The sequence below is a fragment of the Eptesicus fuscus genome, chromosome 14 (genome assembly GCF_027574615.1).
Source record: "Eptesicus fuscus isolate TK198812 chromosome 14, DD_ASM_mEF_20220401, whole genome shotgun sequence".
In the NCBI taxonomy this organism is placed as follows: domain Eukaryota; kingdom Metazoa; phylum Chordata; class Mammalia; order Chiroptera; family Vespertilionidae; genus Eptesicus; species Eptesicus fuscus.
In genome coordinates, this window is record NC_072486.1 from 39,552,941 (window position 1) to 39,573,781 (window position 20,841).

General features: G+C 38.4%; 1 protein-coding gene across 2 annotated transcripts in view; it reads right to left on the reverse strand.

Annotated features, from left to right (window-relative positions):
• RELN (reelin) overlaps positions 1–20,841 on the reverse strand; it is a 455,662-nt gene that overhangs the window by 261,401 nt on the left and 173,420 nt on the right. For both annotated transcript variants that reach the window (XM_008149850.3, XM_008149843.3), the window contains exon 5: positions 114–146. In XM_008149850.3, the coding sequence (XP_008148072.2) occupies positions 114–146 (33 nt within the window). The remainder of the gene's footprint in view (positions 1–113; positions 147–20,841) is intronic.

Below are 20,841 nucleotides of genomic sequence, written 5' to 3' on the forward strand. Positions count from 1 at the left end.
GAATGATCAGCAAATCAGAGAGTGCAGAGTGCTTCATCTGCCCACAAAGCCAGAGGAGTGGGGCAAGTAGATCTAGGACTAAGGTTAGTGACACTGGGGCCTTAAACACTTACCTAGGTGTAGATGCATAGTGGCCTCTGTTGGAGCTGAACCAAGAGAGAAAAAGGGAAAGATGACTGATTAGCAACAAAAGCAAAATCCAGTATTAAACCATCACAAATGCAATCACAAAACTTAGGTCATATAAAAATAAAATGGCTAGAAGCTTATTTTTAAAAAAAAGCTTTTTAAAATGACAATGAACATCCTAAAATAAGACATCTAACTGACTATTTAGTTATATTTAAAAGTAATATATTACTCTTAAAGCAAAGAATAGAACCCATTACACACAGGACACATTTATTATTCAAGTTTAGTCAGGTATCCTTTGAAATACTCAATAATATAAATACGATGTGATAGTTCATGAATATGCTGAAAACCTTTTTGAGCAGGCATTCTATGCCAGGGGCTCTTCTGGGTGTTTGGGAAATAGAGGGGAAAGCAGCACCACCCTTGCCCTCTAACAACTGGCCATCTGGTAGACAGCTACAACAGAGTGTAAGTGCTATGGCAGAGTATTCAGAGGGTGCGGGGGTGAGATGGGGGACAGGGGAGGGATACTAATTCCAGGATGACAGGAGAAGAGGGCTGTTACAAGAAGTTTTAAAGAGAAGATGACTTCTGTGCTGAGTTGAAAGACTAGTAGTAGTAAGATAGATGGGGATAGGGAGGGGAGAGGTGCTTCTTTCTGTAGTAGCAGTGGAATGGCACAGAAAAGTAAGAGAAAATGGCCTTCTGGGAGAACCACAAGTTCAGCACGACTGGATGAAGGTGTAAGAGGAGGGAACAGAAGGGATGAAGTTGAGAAGATTGAGAGGACAAGACCATGACACTGAATGCTAAGGAATTTGGATTTTACCACGAAAGCATGATGATCTGAACATTTATGAGCAAAGGAGTGGATGTTCAAAAATGCATTTTTAAGAAAGGACACTCTGACAGGAGTTTGAAAATAAGGAACACTGCCCAATTAATACTTTGGTAATATTTTTTTTCTCTCAAAAGACTTTCAAATCTATGCAGAAATACTGTCAATTCACTATCTTAAAAATTAGAACTCATGACATAGATATTTTTTAAAGCTTTCACATCAGTTGAAGAATTTCAGCTGATATGAAAATATCTGTTTCTGAAAAATCCAGACATAACAGCATTTTAAAACTAGAAACTGATGTTTGTCATATTGCTTCACACCAACATATGATGCACATTGAAAATTCCTGTGCTCAGTTTTTTAAAACCGACTCTATGGAGAGTGCCATAAATACAGTTGTTAGTATACATCTATCACATATGTGCAAATGCTCTGAATCATTAACAGTTTATGGAAGTGTTTAAAAAAATTTAATGGCCTTGTGTTTTGTGTCAGTGCTTATATTGGTGAAGACGTAGAAGAGTTTTACAAAGATTCATTAATGGTTAGCTCAAATTTAGGATTTTCGGGTAACAAAAAGAATATTTGCCAATTATCCAATAATCAATGACAAAAATATGGCACAATGATGTATGTTCCCTTAATATCATACTGCATATGAGTGAGCTGAATTTGAAACTTCAAGGAAAGCAAAAGCTTATTTGCAAAGAATTTACAAAAGAGAATTCATGTTAAAAGTGAAACCTCTAAAATACAAACAAATAATGGTTTCATACATTTTCCTAACATGAATCAGTATGTGGAAGACTTCCTAACAATAATCAATATGCAGCATTTTTTAAATTGTCTGCAAAAATGCCAACAAAAATTTGAAGACTATCTTATTGATATTGATAATTTTGTAGTTTCTTTTCAGATTATGCAATATTCCTATGAATCCCATGCTAATAATACTAGGTTGACACAAGAGTAAATAAATTTACTTGGACAGGTATAGTTTTGAAGCTGATAAGTTTCTGTTACAAAGTGAAACCAGGACTTCTAAAATAAAATGAACAAATTTTGTCAAGGTGCTGGTAGATATTAAAGGAAAATAATTTTTGATATTTGATTCAGTTATTGGAATACTTGAATATGACTATCTAGTATTCAACTGTAAATTTTATGAAATCTTAAAACAGAATATGTATTCCAATACTTAAGATATGCCCTAAGTGTAAAATACATACCAGATTTGAGATACTTGGTACAAAAAATATAAAATAACTCAATAATCTTTATTAACTATATTATATTGAAATGTGTAGTATTTTATATATTCTATGTTAAGTAAAATACATTATTAAATGAATATATTTCTTTTTGCTTTTTACATGTGGCTACTAGAATATTTTTATTTTAAATTATACCTGTGGCTCTCATTATACTTCTGTTGGATGGATAGTGCTGAACAAGAGCTAGGAGGGAGATCTGTTCTGGCTATCAACTAGGGAATCATTACCACACAGGGAAGGGAGGAGTGGAGTCAGGGAAGAAGATTGAGTCACTCAGAGATTGTGGGGTATTAAAAAGAAGTGAAATGAAGATGTAGATGCGCATTTAAGGAACCGATAGAAGAAGAGACGCTATCAAAGGAGTCTGAGAAAGAGGGCATTTCGTTATGGAAATAAGGAAAAGAGAGAGTTTTAAGAGAGAATAGGGTTGAAGGAGAAACCAAAATAATCCTAATAAAGCTGCTATCTATTGAGAACACCTTGTTAACAGCCACTGTGTTAAGCAGGGTCTGTAAATGAACCCAGAGAATTTGGCCTCAGAGGCCACACTCTTAACTAATGTGCCGACTGCTCTTCCAAGAAAGTTCACTACAAAGACAAGAAATGAGGTTTTGTAGTGCCCAACGAAGGAATAGTACCAACCGCTTTTTTTATTTGTTTGTTTTGTTTCTTAAGGTATTATGATAGATTACCATGTCCAATATTAGCTCCTCACAAAAGGAGTTCTTTGTATTCATGACATAAATCTGTTAAGAAGGGGGGGTGAATAGCATTAATATATATATATATATATATATATATATATATATATATATATATTTATAAAGCATAATATGCTAATTAGACCGGATGTCCTTCCAGATGACCTCCAGGACAAAGCCAGGTCTGTGAGAGAAGCCCCGGTCCTGGGTGCCAGAGGAAAGCCAGTGCCAGAGGGAAGCCAGTGCCTGCAGCCAGGAGAAGCATGATGACAGCCGGGGGAAGGAAGGTGTACTCTTGCACGAATTTCGTGCATTGAGCCTCTAGTCCTATCTAATAAAAATGCAAATTGACCATCACTCCAACACACAAGATGGCTGCCCCCATGTGGTCAAAGATGGCTGCCCCCATGTGGACACAAGATGGCCACCACAAGATGGCTGGCAGGGAAGGGCAGTTGTGGGTGATCAGGCCAGCAGAGGAGGGCAGTTGGAGGGAACCAGGCCTGCATGGGAGGGCAGTTAGGGGTGATTGGGCAAGCAGAGAACGACAGTTGGGGGGGACCAGGCCTGCAGAGGAGGGCAGTTAAGAGGGAACCAGGCTTGCAGGGGAGGGCAGTTAGGGGCTGCCAGGCTGGCAGAGAAGGGCAGTTGGGGGACCAGGCCTACAGGGGAGGGCAGTTGGGAGGGACCCAGCCTGCAGGGGAGGGCAGTTAGGGGTGATCAGGCCAGCAGAGAAGGGCAGTTGGGGGGGGACCAGGCCTACAGGGGAGGGCAGTTGTAGGGGGACCAGGCCAGCAGAGAAGGGCAGTTGGGACCAGACCTCCAGGGGAGGGCAGTTGGAAGGGAACCAGGCCTGCAGGGGAGGGCAGTTAGGGGTGACTGGGCTAGCAGAGGAGGGCAGTTGGGGGCGACCATGTCTGCACGGGAGGGCAGTTTGGGGGGACCCAGGCCTGCAGGGGAGGGCAGTTTGGGGGGACCAGGCCAGCAGAGAAGGGCAGTTGGGGGGTACCTGGCCTATAGGGGAGGGCAGTTGGTGATGACCAGGTCGGCAGGGGAGGGCAGTTAGGGGAGACCAGGCCTGCAGGGGAGGCAGTTGGGGGGGACCAGGCCTGTAGGGGAGGGCAGTTGGGAGCGACCAGGCTGGCTGGGGAGGGCAGTTAGGGGCAATCAGGGCCAGCAGGGGAGCAGTTAGGCATCAATCAGGCTGGCAGGCAGAAGCGGTTAGGGATGGCAGGCAGGCAGGCAGGCAGGCAAGCAGTTGGGAGCCAGCAGTCCTGGTTTGTGAGCGGGCAGTCAGACATCCCTCGAGGGGTCCCAGATTGGAGAGGGTGCAGGCTGGCCTGAGGGACACCCCCTCCCCATGCACAAATTTCATGCACCAGGCCTCTAGTATATATATAAAATAATAACTTCAAAAACTGGGGAACAAGTTAGTTAAGTTAAATGTAAAATTTATGGCAAATATCAATTATAAATATTTACTAGTCAGTTCAATGGTTAGATGAGCACAATAAAATATCTACAGAGGTATCAATTAAGTTATTTACTTGATTTTATTTATTTTTTAATTTTTTTGTTACATTCAGTATTAGTTTCAGATGTACAGCAAAGTGGTTAGAAAATTGTGTACTTTATAGAGTGGTTACCTACTTGATTTTTTAAAAAAATATTTATTGTTGAAAATATTGCATAGGTCCTCCTTTTTCTCCCATTAACCTCTTCCAGCCCGCTCCCAGAACCCCCTCCCCAGACCCTCACCTTACTACTTGATTTTAAATAACTGATAACTAGGACCCAATAAAGAGAATAAGTTATAAAGTATTTTACTCTAAGGAGTCTATCCAAATTTATCTCTATCCTTTCTAAATTGTTTTGACACATGTCATCTTTCATTGAAGCACCTACAACATAATCAGGGAAGGGCCCTTTAAAAAAGACCCATGGAGCTTGGCCGGTGTTGCTCAATGGTTGAGCGCTGACCCATGCACCAAGAGGTCACTAGTTTGATTCCAGGTCAGGGCACATGCACAGGCTCGATCCCCAGTAGGAGGCGTGCAGGAGGCAGCCGGTCCATGTGTCTCTCTTATGGATGTTTTCTCTCTCTTTCTCACCTTCTCCCTTCCTCTCTCTCTAAAATCAATGAAAAAAAAAATATACACACACACACACACACACACACACACACACACACATATTAAAAAATATATATTTTAAGACCCAGAGAATCAGAATCTCTGTGAGTGGAGGCTCAAATTTGTATTTTTCAAAACCTCCTCTGGGCGGTCTGAGCAGCTTGGGCAGCAGGAGATGTGCTGCGGCCAGGAAGCCCAGGTTCACCAAGCCACTAGGCACACCACAGCCCTCAGCACCCAGCACACACCAGGCCCGCTGCCACGATGCCCAAAAAGGAAGGTCATCTCTGGCAGCCAAGGAGGAGCCCAAGAGGAGGTTGGCCAGGTTGTCGGCCAAACCTGCTCCTAAAAAAGTGGAAATGAAGCCAAAAAAGGTGGCAGGAAAGGATAAATCTGCAGACAAAAAAGTGCAAATGAAAGGGAAAAGGGGAGCAAAGGGGAAGCAGGCCCAAGTGGCTAACCAGGAACCTTCAGAAGATCTACCTGCGGAAAATGGAGAAATTCAAAATGAGGGGAGTCCAACCTCAGATGAAGCAGGAGAAAAAGAAGCCAAGTCTAACTAATGTCATGTACCATGTCTTATCAGTGGTCCCTGTCTCCCTTCTTGTATAAACCAAAGAAATATTTTTATCAACTATTTTGTAAATGCAAGTTTTTTAGTAGCTCCAGAAACATTTTTAAGAAGGAGGGAATTCTACTTCATCCCATTTTTTAAAAGTGTAAATGGTTGTTGTATTTTAAGAGGTGAAATCATTTGCTGGTGGTTTATTTTTTGGTACAACCAGAAAATATTGGGATATTGAATATGGGAGACTTTGATTGTCTTGGGTGTCAGCTTAACATTCCATAGAGAGGGGTAGTTTTTATATCCTATAATACAAAGTATATTAAATGGCAATTTGAAGTCAGTTGTGTGTTTGCTATGTCTTGAACATTTTAAATTACTTCTATTCACATATTTTGGTAGAATTGTTTCCTAAAGGAAACCATTGCTTGATCACTGGCTCTCCCTGTCAGAATTTTGTGCATCTGTAACATCTTTGGTGTGGTAGTTCAGTTTTCTTTGTCAATGTGCTGTGAAAGATTGAAAATTTGATTATGTAGTATATATGACATTAAATTGTGAATTAGTGAGACTTTGATGTAACAGCATATCAACATTTGAAGATATTGGTACTTGATACTCTATTAAGGAAAGTTAGCCTCTAAATTTTAAGCTGAAAAGTCACTGGAATAACTGTTTAGAAAAGAATCACAACTACATGACTTTATATTTTTGGTACGTATGTTAAGAATAGTGTACAAATTGAAATGTCTGTGTACTGATCCTCAAAACAAATAACAAAATCTCAATTATGAAAGAGAGAAAAAAACCTCCTCTGATGATTTTAATAGAAAACCAAATTTTAAAACCATTGGTTTTAATCATATAACCCATCCCTTATTTTATAGCATGTGGAACTGTTCTCTGTATTAAGTACTATATGTCTTTTCTCTGAAGAAGAAACAAATTCCTCAAAAGAAGAAAATATGTCCACACAAGACACCAGGCTAAGATGGTACTAGATTTTCAATAAACACTGAATGAAATTGAAAGCTCCCTTCTTAGTGATCATATATTTTATGATATTTTGGAAAATAAATAATTGAAGATCCAAACCTTTGAAATATGTCAAAATATACTCAGAATTTTATCAAATAGTCCTTCAGTATAAGTAGTCTGGGTAGTTTAAACACCTAGTAAGTGTCCACCTGAATTTAATTGAACTAAAAAAATTTAAATAATATTTTAAATCACTAGTTAGGAAAATTCAATTCAATATATTTTTTTCTTTTTCTGTTAACCCTCACCCGAAGATATTTTTTCCATTGATTTTTAGAGAGAATGGAAGGGATGGAGGATGGAGGAGGGGGAGAGACAGAGAGAAAGAAACATCGATGTGAGAGACACATCAATTGGTTGCCTCCCACATGCGCCCCTACTAGGGATGGGGAACCTGCAACCAAGGTACTTGCCCTTGACTGGGAATCGAACCTGAGACCCCTTTGTCTATGAGCCAATGCTTTTTTTTTCTTTTAAATATATTTTTTATTGATTTCAGAAAGGGAGAGGGAGAAAGAGATAGAAACATCAGTAATGAGAGAGAATAATTGATTGGCTGCCTCCTGCACGCCCCATACTGGGGATCGAGCCCGCAACCTGGGACCAGAATCGAACCTGGGACCTTTCAGTCTGCAGGCCGACGCTCTATCCACTGAGCCAAACCAGCTAGGGCTATGAGCCAATGCTTTAACCACTAATTGAAATTGGCCAGCGCTCAATTCAATATTTTTAACAAAAATATCCACTGTCTGATATAACTAAACATTATTTCCTCAAAAAAAAAGTGAACATAGTTAGTACACATTAAATTTGTAAAAGGAAATATACAAATTTCTTTGAAAAATACTTACACATGCATGATTCAAAATCTAGTCAAGTACTAGGCCTGGGACACTTATTTCAATCATCTTTCACCAAGTGACTGTATCAATCTAGTTTTATGTAGTAAAACCAAACTTTCTAAGCTTGTAGGAAGTTCATCTTTTTCACATTTATCAGGATAATATATCACGGAATTAGAATAAATAGCCTGAAGAAGTATAATATAGTTCAACATCATTTATTACATTCCCATTTGGATAGTACCTGCTCTGCCTCATACTACTAACATGGATGAATTACTAAATTCCTGAATTATGTAAATCTGGAAGAAAGGTCTTTTCCTTTATTAAATATAAAATGTATACATCAGAGAGGTCCTAATTTGTCAACCTTCCAAGTAATACCCACTGGCATCCTCCAAGTATACATTTTCTGCTCCTTTGCCATTGAACTAGTTCTGACTCATCTTTCTAGATTGCTTGAATGATTTTATCTCAACTTTTGTTGGTCTGTTGCTGGTTCTATGACTCTTTAAGGAGTTCTCCCACCCCACCACCCACCTAGGTCCAACTTCCCAGCTCCTTTGAAACTGAAATTGCATAAATCAACTCTAGATAGCACTTAAAGTTGCCAAGTGGCCTATACTGAGAAGTTTGGTTCTGAGAATGAGAGCACAAAAATGTTCTTAAAGGAGTAGGCTTTGGCTTTGAAGAAAATAGGATAGACACACCTTTAAAAGAAGACTAAAAGACATTCTTGCTTTCTTCTAGGTGTCTCTTCATTGTGATAAAAAACCAGGTCAGATGGCTGACCATGGTAATACATAGGAGGATGTACTATGGGTAGGGGCCCTGCCAGTTGTCCGAGGAGACTGAGTTGGAGAGAGGGAAAGAGATAGCCAGGAGTGGTCCTCTATCCAGAGGGTCACTGTGGGAGAATCTTCATTAAATGGTCCTTATTTAGCCTCACTGATAAGACCTGTAAGACTATACATAAATGCTGGACAGAACTTTACGCTATGAGGAACTTACTTTATACCCTAACACAGAACTGTTAACAAATTTGGATATTCCTAGATTTACAAAAATGAATAAATGTATCAGATACACTATGGAAAAAAATTCATCCTGAGAAGAATACCAGGAGTTCACTTTGGTATATACAAACACCTGATTACTTAGTAAATCATTTTTCTTACCATAAATGTTGAGGCAATTCAGCTTAACATGAAGTTCCTACCACTAAGCTGTAAACTCTTATAAGCAGTACAATGGTTAGCAGCCATACTGTCAATGGTGTTTTTAAATTAAAGTACAATGATCGTGATATACCATATCCTGCAGTTGGATTTCATGGACCTCTCAAAGGAGATCCCTGAACACTGGCAATGCATAAATAAATCCAACGTATAATTCTGAAGATCTACTAATTTGTCATTTATCCTAGGCAAGATGACAGCATCACTATCTGTGTTAATAGAACACATGAAGGGAAAATGACTGTATTTCAATGAACTCTAGATTGTACTCAAAATAAGCACACATCTCTGTAATCTTCCCTCACAAATTTAATGTTATTGAGATTCACAGAAACTATGTCCTTTTTAAAGCTTGATCAGGTTCAAGTAACTTGACTGAACTGGAAATTGAACTTAATTGTATCTTGATAACTTGAGTAGCATGCCAAATGTCAACAAAAGGAATCAACTTAGAACCACAGATGAAATATGAAATGCTAACCAGGCCAGTTAAAATGAAGATTCTACTTTAAGAAAGAATAAGCAAGCAACAGAATATAGGAATCATGATAGAACCTCAATACAGCTGCCATATTTTTTAAAACCCTGTTTCCAGCAAAGGATTATTAATGAAGGCCTGGCATACTTTGACGTGTTTTTAGTTGAAAAAGCCAAAGACCTTTAAAACTTAGTTATTATCATTCAAATTCTCCAGAATACAAAGCTGTAGATCAATATTGAAGTGCTTCAGTGATATTCTAGATGTTTGCATAGCCAAACATTTTCCTAGATGCTATGGAACAATTAAGTGTTAATACCTGAAGATTAGGTATATCATTTTACTAAAATTTTATTGAATATGTAAAGAGAACAGAAATTTGTTTTTTAAATTGAATAAGCTAATATATTTGAAAATAAAAGAAATCTGAATCACCGGTTTTATAAGATACTTCAAAATTTGTTTTAAAAAATATATCCCTTGTAGAGCTTCCTTTTTATTCAGCTCTGCTATTCTTGCAATTACTAAACTCCATGAGTTATCATATGAAAAAGACTGAAACTGCTTTGACTAAATACAAGAAATCCATACTAATGTAGACTTGATAAAGACAAGTATGCCAGGAGTAGTAAAGGCAAATGATTATTATGTGAAACAATTGTAAGGAGATCCAATTCACATGAAGACAAGCAATTCACATCACAAGACTAAGTAGGCCTAACATGAAAACAAATAGATTCAGTAGCAACATTTTCTAAGAAAAACATGCTTCTTAGTCTCGTTAAACAAGGATAGTATTTACTTGTTTAAAATAACAGTAGAAAAAGAATGTGCTGACACTTGAGAAAATGGAAAAAGCACTTTGCCCATATATGTTAACAGACATGTATTGGTCCTGGTTCTAGAGACACAAGAGTTGCAGGTCCCTTTCTAAGGAATATCTTTATTTGGGGGGTGGGTGGGGAGTTTGAGATATTTTTTAATAGCTCATTTTTTTTCCAGTCAGTGTGAGTTAATCTGACCACCATTATATGAAAACTAGAGGCCCGATGCACAAAATCTGTGCAAGGGGCTCAGCCCTCACAGCCCCAGCTTCGTCCGGAAGGTGGTCTGGAAGGACTTCCAGAAGGTCGTTCGGCTATCTGGTCTAATTAGCATATTACACTTTTATTATTATAGATAACTACTTACCAATCCCTTTCCAACTTTTAAACCTAACTAATGTTAAATATCTATCATTGTTTGTCATCAGAGTTACTCAGTGAACATTACCTTTCATTCACTAATTATATTTTCTCTATCATCTAGAGCAGTGGTCGGCAAACTCATTAGTCAACAGAGCCAAATATCAACAGTACAATGATTGAAATTTCTTTTGAGAGCCAAATATTTTAAACTGAAACTTCTTCTAATGCCACTTCTTTAAAATAGACTCGCCCAGGCCGTGGTATTTTGTGGAAGAGCCACACTCAAGGGGCCAAAGAGCTGCATGTGGCTCACGAGCCGCAGTTTGCCGACCATGGATCTAGAGCAAGCATGTCAAACTCAAAGGCTAATACGGGCCAAATAAATAAGGTTTTTAGTTTATGTGGGCTGCAAAAAACAAAAGCTTCAATTTTCATAGAAACATAGGTTTATTTCAATAAAGACATTATGAATACAAAGGGTTGAAATAAATGAGTAACCGTTAACATAAAATAATAGAACATTTTAATAAAAATTAATATTTTTTCTTGAACATTAACTTACCAGACACTGAATAACTGTAAAAATTAATAAGCATAACGCAAATAAACCTATTTTTCTTAATCTCCGAAAGCGAAATATTCTTGTTGTGCACACCAAACAAGTCAGTACAAGCCTAATGACGTGGCAATCAGTTGCTAAAATATTTGCTGCTAGCATTAGTGGAGAGAAATGGTGCGCCTGCGCTTAAGGTGCGTAAGGGAAACAAATGCAACACGATTATAGTAATCAGTCATTAGAGAACATTGTAGTTCGTTATTAATAACTAGAGGCCTGGTGCATGAAATTCGTGCATGGGGGGCGGGGGTCCCCTCAGCCCAGCCTGCACCCTCTCCAACCTGGGACCCCTTGGGGGATGTCCAACTGCCGGTTTAGGCCCGAACCTGGGGATCGGGCCTAAACCGGCAGTCGGACATCCCTCTCACAATCCTGGACCACTGGCTCCTAATCACTCACCTGCCGGCCTGCCTGGTCACCCCTTACTGCCCCCTCTGCTGGCCTGATCGCCCCCAACTGCCCCCCTCTGCCGGCCTGGTCATCCCTAACTACCCCCCCCCCCCGCTGGCCTCGTCGCCCCCAACTGCCCCCCTGCCAACCTAGTCTCCCCTCACTACCCCCCCTGCCAGCCTAATCTCCCCCAACTGCACTCCTCTGCCGGCCTGGTCACCCCCAACTTCCCCCCGATCTGGCCTGGTTGCTCCTCACAGCCCCCCACCAGCCTGGTTGCCCCACGCAGCCTGCTTGTTCAGTTGTTTGGTCGTCCCACACTAACCCCCCTGCCGGCCTGGTCATAGGCAGCCATCTTGTGAAGGTTTGAGGGTCAATTTGTATATTACCTCTTTATTATATAGGATTATGTATAACAGGATATTGTAAAAATTAAGTTACAAAATTTTTATTAAAACGTTTCTTACATACTATTATATTGGCTGAGCTGCAAAAATATTCATTGTGGGCCTGTGGCCCGCAGCTGTGAGTTAGACATGCTTGATCTAGAGCATCTCACAGGCTATATGTAGTTAATAATTTGTATGACATTGGCAAGAAAACACTAGCTGAAGTTTGCAGATATAAATTAAAGATCTGAAAGTTTCGGTAAATTGAAATAGGAAGCAAACACTTCCAATTCCATAATAGCTTCTATGATTTCATTTGGATCCTGGAGCTCACAGTTGTGCTTTTCTTAATCACTTTATAATAGGCTAGAGGCCCGATGCACAAAATTCGTCCAAGAGTAGGCCCTCGCAGCCCCGGCTGCCTCGGCCCTGCAGCCCTGGCTTTGTCTGGAAGGTCATCTGGACAGTCATTCCGCTGTGCAGCCATTTGGTCGATTTGCATATTACACTTTTATTATTATAGTTTAAATCTTTGGGTGTTTTTTAGTAAATATCATAAACATGGATCATCATATGGTTTCTCAATATTAAATTCTTCCTATCATCAGTTCAATTTGTCCAAGAGACAAATTTACATGCTGAAAGTAAAGAAAAACTTCATTTTTGAAAAGCATTTCTGTGTTTATGCTCTTTCAGAAGTTGAGCTCACTAACATCTCATGAGATCACATTATCTTCATTTATTTTTAAATTGAATTTATTGGGAACACACTGGTTCACAAAACCATACAGGTTTCAAGTGTACAACTCAACAAAGCATCATCTGCACACTGTATCACAGAAATACAAAGGATTATAAGAAAATACTATGAACAACCATATGCCAACAATCTTCCAAAACTGAATAAAAAAATCTGAATAGATCAATTGCAACTAATGAAATCGAAGCAGTAATCAAAACTCCCAGAGAACAAAATTCCTGGACCGAATGGCTTCACAGGCGAATTTTAGCAAACATTCAAAGGACCACCACCTACCTCCTCAAACTAATCAAAACTATTCAAGTGGAGGGAAGACTTCCAAGCTCATTTTATGAGGCTAGCATTATCCTAATTCCAAAGCCAGATAAAGACACTACAAAAAAAGAAAATTATAGGCCAATAATCCTGATGAATTTAGATACTAAAATCTTCAATAAAATATTAGCAAACCTGATCCAGCGATACAGTAAAAAGATTATATACAAGATCAAGTGGGATTTATTCTGGGATGCAAGGTTGGTACAATATTCAGAAATCAATACATGTGATACACCACATAAACAAAATGAAGGATAAAAATCACATGATCATATCAATAGATGCAGAAAAAGCATTTGATAAAATCCAGCATCCGTTTATGATAAAAACTCTCAGCAAAGTGGGAATAGAGGAAGCATACCTCAACCTAATAAAGGCCAAATATAACAAACCTACAGCCAACATCATACTCAGTGGGCAAAAACTAAGCGTTGTTCCTGAAGATCATGAGGTCACATTAGAAAGAATGAAGTCGTGTTTAATTCCCCCAAAGGTTGTTCTTTTGATGAAAGTATTTTTCTTTTAACTGACTTATTTTGGAAGAAAACTTTTAAGTAATCATGTAACTCCAAAACATATTTCAGCCAACTTGTTTAACAATTTATTCAGTACAAAGAATGGAGATTTCTATATGCTGGGCAGAAAAATAAAAAGGAGTGCCTAAAAAATGAGTTAAGGAAGTGGTTAATGAGCTTTGTGTTAATATTATTGATTACTTAAAATAAAAAAGAGAAGGCTTTGAGCCAGACAAGCATCATACATATATATATATATATGTATATAATGACAGACACTTCTCACAAATAAAGGTATTTTGTGATGGGAATTATATCTCCTGAATCGTTTTAGCATTCAAAGACCCTAGGTAGTTTTGCCTCAGGTATCTCTTCACCTAATTTGAAATTCAAATGTATAAAACTTCCACAGATAAATATGACAAATTAGACATGGCCCGTGAAGTTACCATTTAATGAGCTATGAACCTAGATTTTCATCTCCCCAGGAATAATTTCTTTATTACTTTTTGTATTTTATTGCAATAAAACACCATTTGACCTTCAAGTATGATAATTAAGCTTCTAAAAATGTTATAAATTTAGAGTGAAAATAGTTCTCCCTGTGTTCTGGAATATACTTCTGTTCAGTATAAAAGATTACCTAATATTTAAAGACAGCTAAATTATACACAGAACCAGCAATATTAGGAAGTATTTTTCCTCTTCCCGTCCTCCCCTATTTCCCATCTCAATTTGATTTGTGTCACATAAAAACTTATCATCTCTCGCCTTATAAAATAAATGAAATAGGAGCAAAACTAAAATATATCTTTATAATCTACAAATGGGAACAGTGAACTCTTCCAGATAAGATTCTTTTATGAGCTGTCAATAATGAGATTTTAAACACTAAAGCTTATGACTTTTTTTTTTGCTATGCGCATGCCCTCATCTTTTCTGAGGAGACATCCATACATATTTCAAAAATTTGCCTATGATATAAGTAAAAGTTTTTAGTGAGAAAATCAGAAAACAAAATATACCATCTGACCTGCTGGTGAGTTGCTGTTGTTTTTTTAAATATTACTGTATAGCCATCTTTTTTTCAATCTTAGACCTCTGAGAACTTGAAGAGATGAAGTTCACAGATGAAGCAGAGGAGAGGGAGTGCAGCTATAAATTGAACTATAGCCTAAGCATATATACATGGCTTTTAAATAACATTCAGAGATGGGAAGGAAAATCAAGATTATCATCATCAAAAAACAACAACAACAACAACACTACTACTACAAGAAGAAACCTTGTTGCTAATGATAGCAGAAATTTGCTAGTGGTCTACCGATACCTATTCTCCCCTTCTTTATTTTAACTGGATTGGGGACCCCAGTTAGAATATTCTGTGTCCTCTGCAACTTCCTGTGACAGAGGAATTAAGTCCTGTCCATAGGAAGGTGAGGAGATGACCCATGGGCATGCTTCCTGTTGCAGGAACCTGTGAGTGCCGGAGTAGCCAGCGTGGCCCCTGCATATGGAAGCTAAATGCTGTACACAGTAGACCCACTCCACCCCTGGACCACCTACCTCCCGACTGGTTTATGACTGCGCAATATTCTTCTAGACATTTAAGCCACCTGCAGATTGAGGCATTTGCCATGAAAGCTTAGTTTATGCTCTATAAGAGTTCATTTCCTGTTGGCTGGGGAGGAGGTCCCTTTTGGGAAATGTATCCTCTCTATGTCTCAATCCTAAAGGCCAGAGTGGAAATTAAAGTTGATTAGATTGTGAGTTCCTGTGAGTAGAGACTCCATTTTGTATACCTCTGTACCCCTATGCCTAACACATAGTTGCTCAAAAAAAGGTTAGTTGATTGGGTACTAATAACCTCAGCAAGAAATTATATCTAGAATCATGGTTGTTAGACAATTCTAATGTTCCAGTGTTCTCCTCTGTTCCTTCCTCTCTTAGTCACTGGTACACGTTATCATCTTCATCTTACCTTACTTTCCACTTTCTTTTACGTACGTAAGAATAAATTGTACAATTTGTCTTGTTCTAAAATAGATATGAGGCAGCTAACAAGAAAAAAAGGCAGACAATTGAACAAGACCATAAAGTAGAAAAATTAAAGAAGATGACAAATGAGGGTCAGAAAAAAAATGCATCCAGTTGAGATAAGTATGCAACATGAATGCGGTGACATCTTTAGTTTGGTCCTGAAGCTTACAGAAATCGAAGAGTTTGTAACATGAAAGAACACATATTGCTCAGGAAAAAAGGCAGCTATTTCAGGTACAGAGACTTGGAAAAAGTTTCTCCTGTGGTTTCTTAGAAAGGGGACACTGAGCAATGCAATAAACATCATTTGAAATAACATCTAACTATGTATTTTGTAGGGCTATTCCTAATAAAGTCCATTAGTGGAGAAGGGAAAAGTACAGAATGACTAAATACAATTGTAAAAACAGTTCTGGGTGTGCAGGAGGTGTAGGTTGGCTAGCAATTAGAGAAATAATAGAGCCCTAGCCTGTTTGGCTCAGTGGATAGAGCGTCGGCCTGTGGACCAAAGGGTCCGGGTTTGATTCTGGTCAAGGGCACATACCTAGGTTGCAGGCTCCTCCCCATCCCGGGCCCCAGTCAGGGCTCGTGCAGGAGGCAACCATCGATGTGTTTCTCTCACATTGATATTTCTCTCTGTTTTTCCTTCTCTTTTCCAATCTCCCTAAATATCAATGGAAAAATATCCTCGGGTGAGGATTAACCAAAAAAAATAAAAATAATTTAAAAATAAAAAAATAATAGTAATTAGACAATTCTGGAAAGCTACACCTGCTGTACGTGGTTCACTCATTCCCTCAACAACCAATATTTGAGTGCTAGGCACTGTGCCTGGCTGGCTGTGGGAATATAAAAATAATCCAATCTTTGCTGGATCAAAGGGTTCAAAATACAGTAGGAAATACATGTAGAAGTTAACATATGACAATGCAATATGGTCAACTAAATTCAATTAGAAAGTATAGGTGGAATATTGATAAAAATAACGATGGTAGAGGAGGAGAGACTTGAGCTGGATCTTTAAGGATGAATACAATTTCATGGGTAAGACACAGGAAGAGGTGATGAGAAGGGTATTCCAGGGAAGGGAACTGGCATATATAAACTACAGATAAGCCACAGAGATAGGGGAGGGGATGGCATGTTTGATGAAATCAGTGCTTATGACAGCTGAAGTAGAGATTTCAGTGCTAGGTGAGAGTGGGCAGCGTGGAGAGAGCCTAAACGCAGAGATGAAGTTGGAGAGAGAGAAGCAGCATCAGCTCATGGGTAGCCCTGAAAGCTAGGCTATACAGGGCAAATGAGACTGGCAGCTAAAAAATGAGGTTTGTGTTTGAGAACACTTTGACAGACATGTGGCAGGCCTGAAACAGAGAAATGCTGTAGGTGTGGAAAGAGCAGTGATGGTAAGAGATGTTAAGAAGATAAAGGGAGATAAATTAGTCTTAGACACATTGGGTATAGAGATGGATGGAAGGAAAAGTAATGTTTATCTAAGTCTCCATTTAGTCACTAACCAGAACTGTAATAAAAGGGTCCAAATTTGGGGAAAAGTCAAATTCAGTTTTGAATATATTGAGTTCAAGGTATGTAAGTGACATCCAAATGTAAGTGCCTAATAATAATAATGACAGCTAATATTTATAAGGTTATTTATTTGCTAGCTAACATCCTATGCATGTCATTATTGCCTTTAATTCTCAAAACTTTACTATGTTCCTTCTGGGCACAGAATATTGTGCTGGGTTCTTGAAAATTATATGAGACAACCGAAAAGGTAGGTACTGTTATTTTCCCTATTTTGCAGTAAAATAATTGAGATTACACAGCTAGAGAGTTCTAGAACAGAAGTTTGAACCCAAATGTAGATACTTCCAAACCCTATGTTGTTAACCACCTTGCATTACTGACTCTCTGAGCAGGGGATGGTGTAAAGGAAGAAGCTGATGATTTGGAAAAGGGAGGACAAACTGTAGAGCAAGTCCTCAGAGGAGATGGCATGACTTCCAGTCCATTGAGTTTATATTTTTCTATAAATGTGTTTTGGAGTTTCTCTCCTAGGTTTGGACTAAAATATCTATATTATAAGATATTTAAGAAAAATATGTGAAACTGCCACACAACTATCATACATCCACATATGTCCCCTGGGGACACAGCACAATATGTATTAATTAATATTAATGAGTTCCAACTCTTAAGAACACCAATGTGAAAATCTGTATTACATTGAACAACTGAATCTTCAAGTATAAAAATAAGGTCAGATTAATAGGTTTCATGAAGTAATATTTCACAAGCCAAAACAGAATCGTAATGAAAAGTGTTTAACCACAGCTTCGCCGCCCTTCCAAACTTAGACTTTGTCCTTCAAAATATGGGGGAATTCAGCAGATTACATAGCAGCTTGAGTAGGAAACATACTTCTATGCGCATCCAAAACCACTCAATGTCAAATTCTTCTCAGGCATAAATCTTGATGTTTTGACTTTGGACTAGATAAAGCTGTCATGTGGAAATGTATATAGCTCCGAAGATTGAAAAGCAAGCTGTTTAAATATATGTTCAGTCATCTTGGGGAAAACAGCACCAGTCCAAAACACTGATCTTTAGAAAATTAAAAAAAGTAGTCAGACCCACCTAAAGCCAGTAGCAAGACATTTTAGTGTGGCCCTGGGGAGTAGCCTCTTTGTCATTCCCCTTAATCTGCTGAAAGGATCTCTTGGGGACACTTTGTCAGCCACTGCCCTAGGAGGGCCCCAGTTCTTTCCCCTGTTGGGTAGTTTGTGAGAACTTGAAGCAAGGTTCCTGGATGGTTTTATCTGAGCCTCCTAACTCAGCTCCCTTTGTTTGTACATTACAATGTGCAGGGATGTCAGCAAAGTAGTATAACTGCTAAACTGGATTGTAAACCACAATACAGCCCTGGGAAAAACAGATGACTTTAACTAGCAAAAGTTTTAACATTGGACAAATTCAAGTGAAACATATCATTCATTATTGTTTCCACTTCAACCATTAAAGTAGATATGGTAAAATCTAATTCTGACTATTAGTCAATTCTGACATGTTTAGTGTGAATTAATTTAAAAAAAATGCATTTTAGGGTAGTGGAAAAATATTTAGTCAGATAAACTACTGAATAACCAAGGATGGTCAAGGGAAAATTTGGGTAGATCTGATCTACAATTCATACAATAGTTGAGTATAAAAGCTATTTTCCACCCAGCTTCATTGAGGTATAATTAACAAATATAAATTTTATATATTTAAGGTATATGACATTGTGAAACAATCACCAAAACCAAGCTAGTTAACTTATCAATCAGCTCACATTAATAGGTATTCTTGAAGTGCTGAAAAATATCGAGGTAGGTTTAACACCTCATTCACTCTATGGACTTGCTTACTGAACTTTTTATCTCCCTCCATCTCAGTTTAAATAAAATGTCACCAATTCTTAGCACAAAAGGATTTAAAAATTCCAAAGACTTTGGAGTCTGAATGGCAGAAATACACTGCCCACCACCGTGACCCTAAGGCCCTTAGCGAACACAGCCACACTTTCTACCACTCAGGGTGATGAACAGCAGAAGCACTGCTGAGCCGGCAGAAAGCAGCCAAGGTTTTCTGCTCCAGCTGTAAGCCTGACCCCTTTCCTCCTGACATAAAACATTTGCCTTTGGTTATATCCACTTCCATCATCCCAACAACAGAGAATTCCAGCATGGCTTATAAATGGCATACACTCTTCGGGGGCACTATAGGGCATGACTGCTGTCAGCTGTTTAAGCCTGCCATCTGGCCTTGCTAAATAATCGATGTATGCGTTTGAAGAGGGAATGCCAAGAAGCTCCCAGGCCAGCAAATATACACGCACACCATTATTCTCTCTGCGCCCCCTCCACCATGATGTGTGTGCGCTGTTGGGCCAGCAGTGGCCATGCTGATACACCCACATCAGCCCTACACTTGTGACTTTTGTTTTACCAGGGCTCCAAAAAGTGTGTATTCTCTCCTAGCTGTTCCAGGATGAAGGCAGTAGTGATGACCTTGTTTATTCGGGTTGTGGTTTCTGAGAGTTTAATGTTTATTTATTTATTTTAAATTTAAGAATCTACTTGGCATAATGAAGCCAACACTGGGCTGTGAGTCCAGACTTTTGGATTCTACTCTGGCCACTTGTGAGTATAGTGTATATTTTGTCATGTTAACTTTATTGGCTTCATCACCAATCTGCAGATAAGGACTGCATGGTTCTAAGATCAGAGCATAAATTCAAATATTATTCCTCATCCTCAGTCTTTACAGGGTGGGACACAAGTAGGTTTACAGTTGTGAGTACATAAAACAGTTTATTCTTGTATTATTAATTAATTATTGTATTATTCTCAATACATAGAACTTTAAATCTACTTTCGCCTGCCCTATGTATCCCATTCCCAACTATTCATTTACATTATAAAAGATTTTTAAAATCCCAGGCTTAAAAAAAAACAGCTTTTAGGTAAGGATAAGTGTTAATAAAATTAGACATGTTTTCCTGGTACTATGCAGTTTTTAGAGTATTATGTTCACTCCTATATGGTGTTCTATATTTTCAATAATGTGAACATTTTCATAGTCTGAAACATATTTACATTGTGATAGATTTCTAAGCCTACTATGAAGGCAATCACATTCTTTCATTCTCAAAAGTTACAGACTAATATCTGTTTAACCCAAGAACACTGATGATGTATTTGAAACTATAATTAGAATAGGGCTTTCTCATTTAAGAGCGATGTATGTAAACTAACAGCAGTTTGCCAGTAATAACCATCAAGTATCATATTGCTTAGATAAAGCCATATTGATGATGTATATATTACTACAAATAATAAATGGTATCTTCTAATGCTTTTCCAAAACCAATATAAATTTTCCTCATTTTTTTCTCTAAATCCATTAGATTTTCTTTAGCAGAGAGATAGTGGGTAGAAATTTCCTTTAAACTCAATAATGTAACTCCTAAATTAATAAGTTTCCCCAAAATATATATCTGTAAGCCAAAAAAATGGTAATATGCCTAAGCTGATGGTGAAAAGGGCATGAAATTTATAAAAACTGGCTCAGATATATCCATTGTCAAGATGCCTAAATACAGAAAGAAATGTGTGGCTGAGAAATACTTGTATTTACTCTATCAACATTTTCTGAGTGGCTGTCACATGCCAGGTACGATGCCAGGTCCTGGGGAACCAAAGAGCATGGAGGCTTGGTTCCTGTACTTGAGGAGCTCGGTCTCTCAAAGGTGGCATCCATCACTTTTCAGAAGAAAATCCATGTGAAGTGGGAAATGCTACATGAAGACACAGAGTCAGGTGGAAGCTCAAGAGG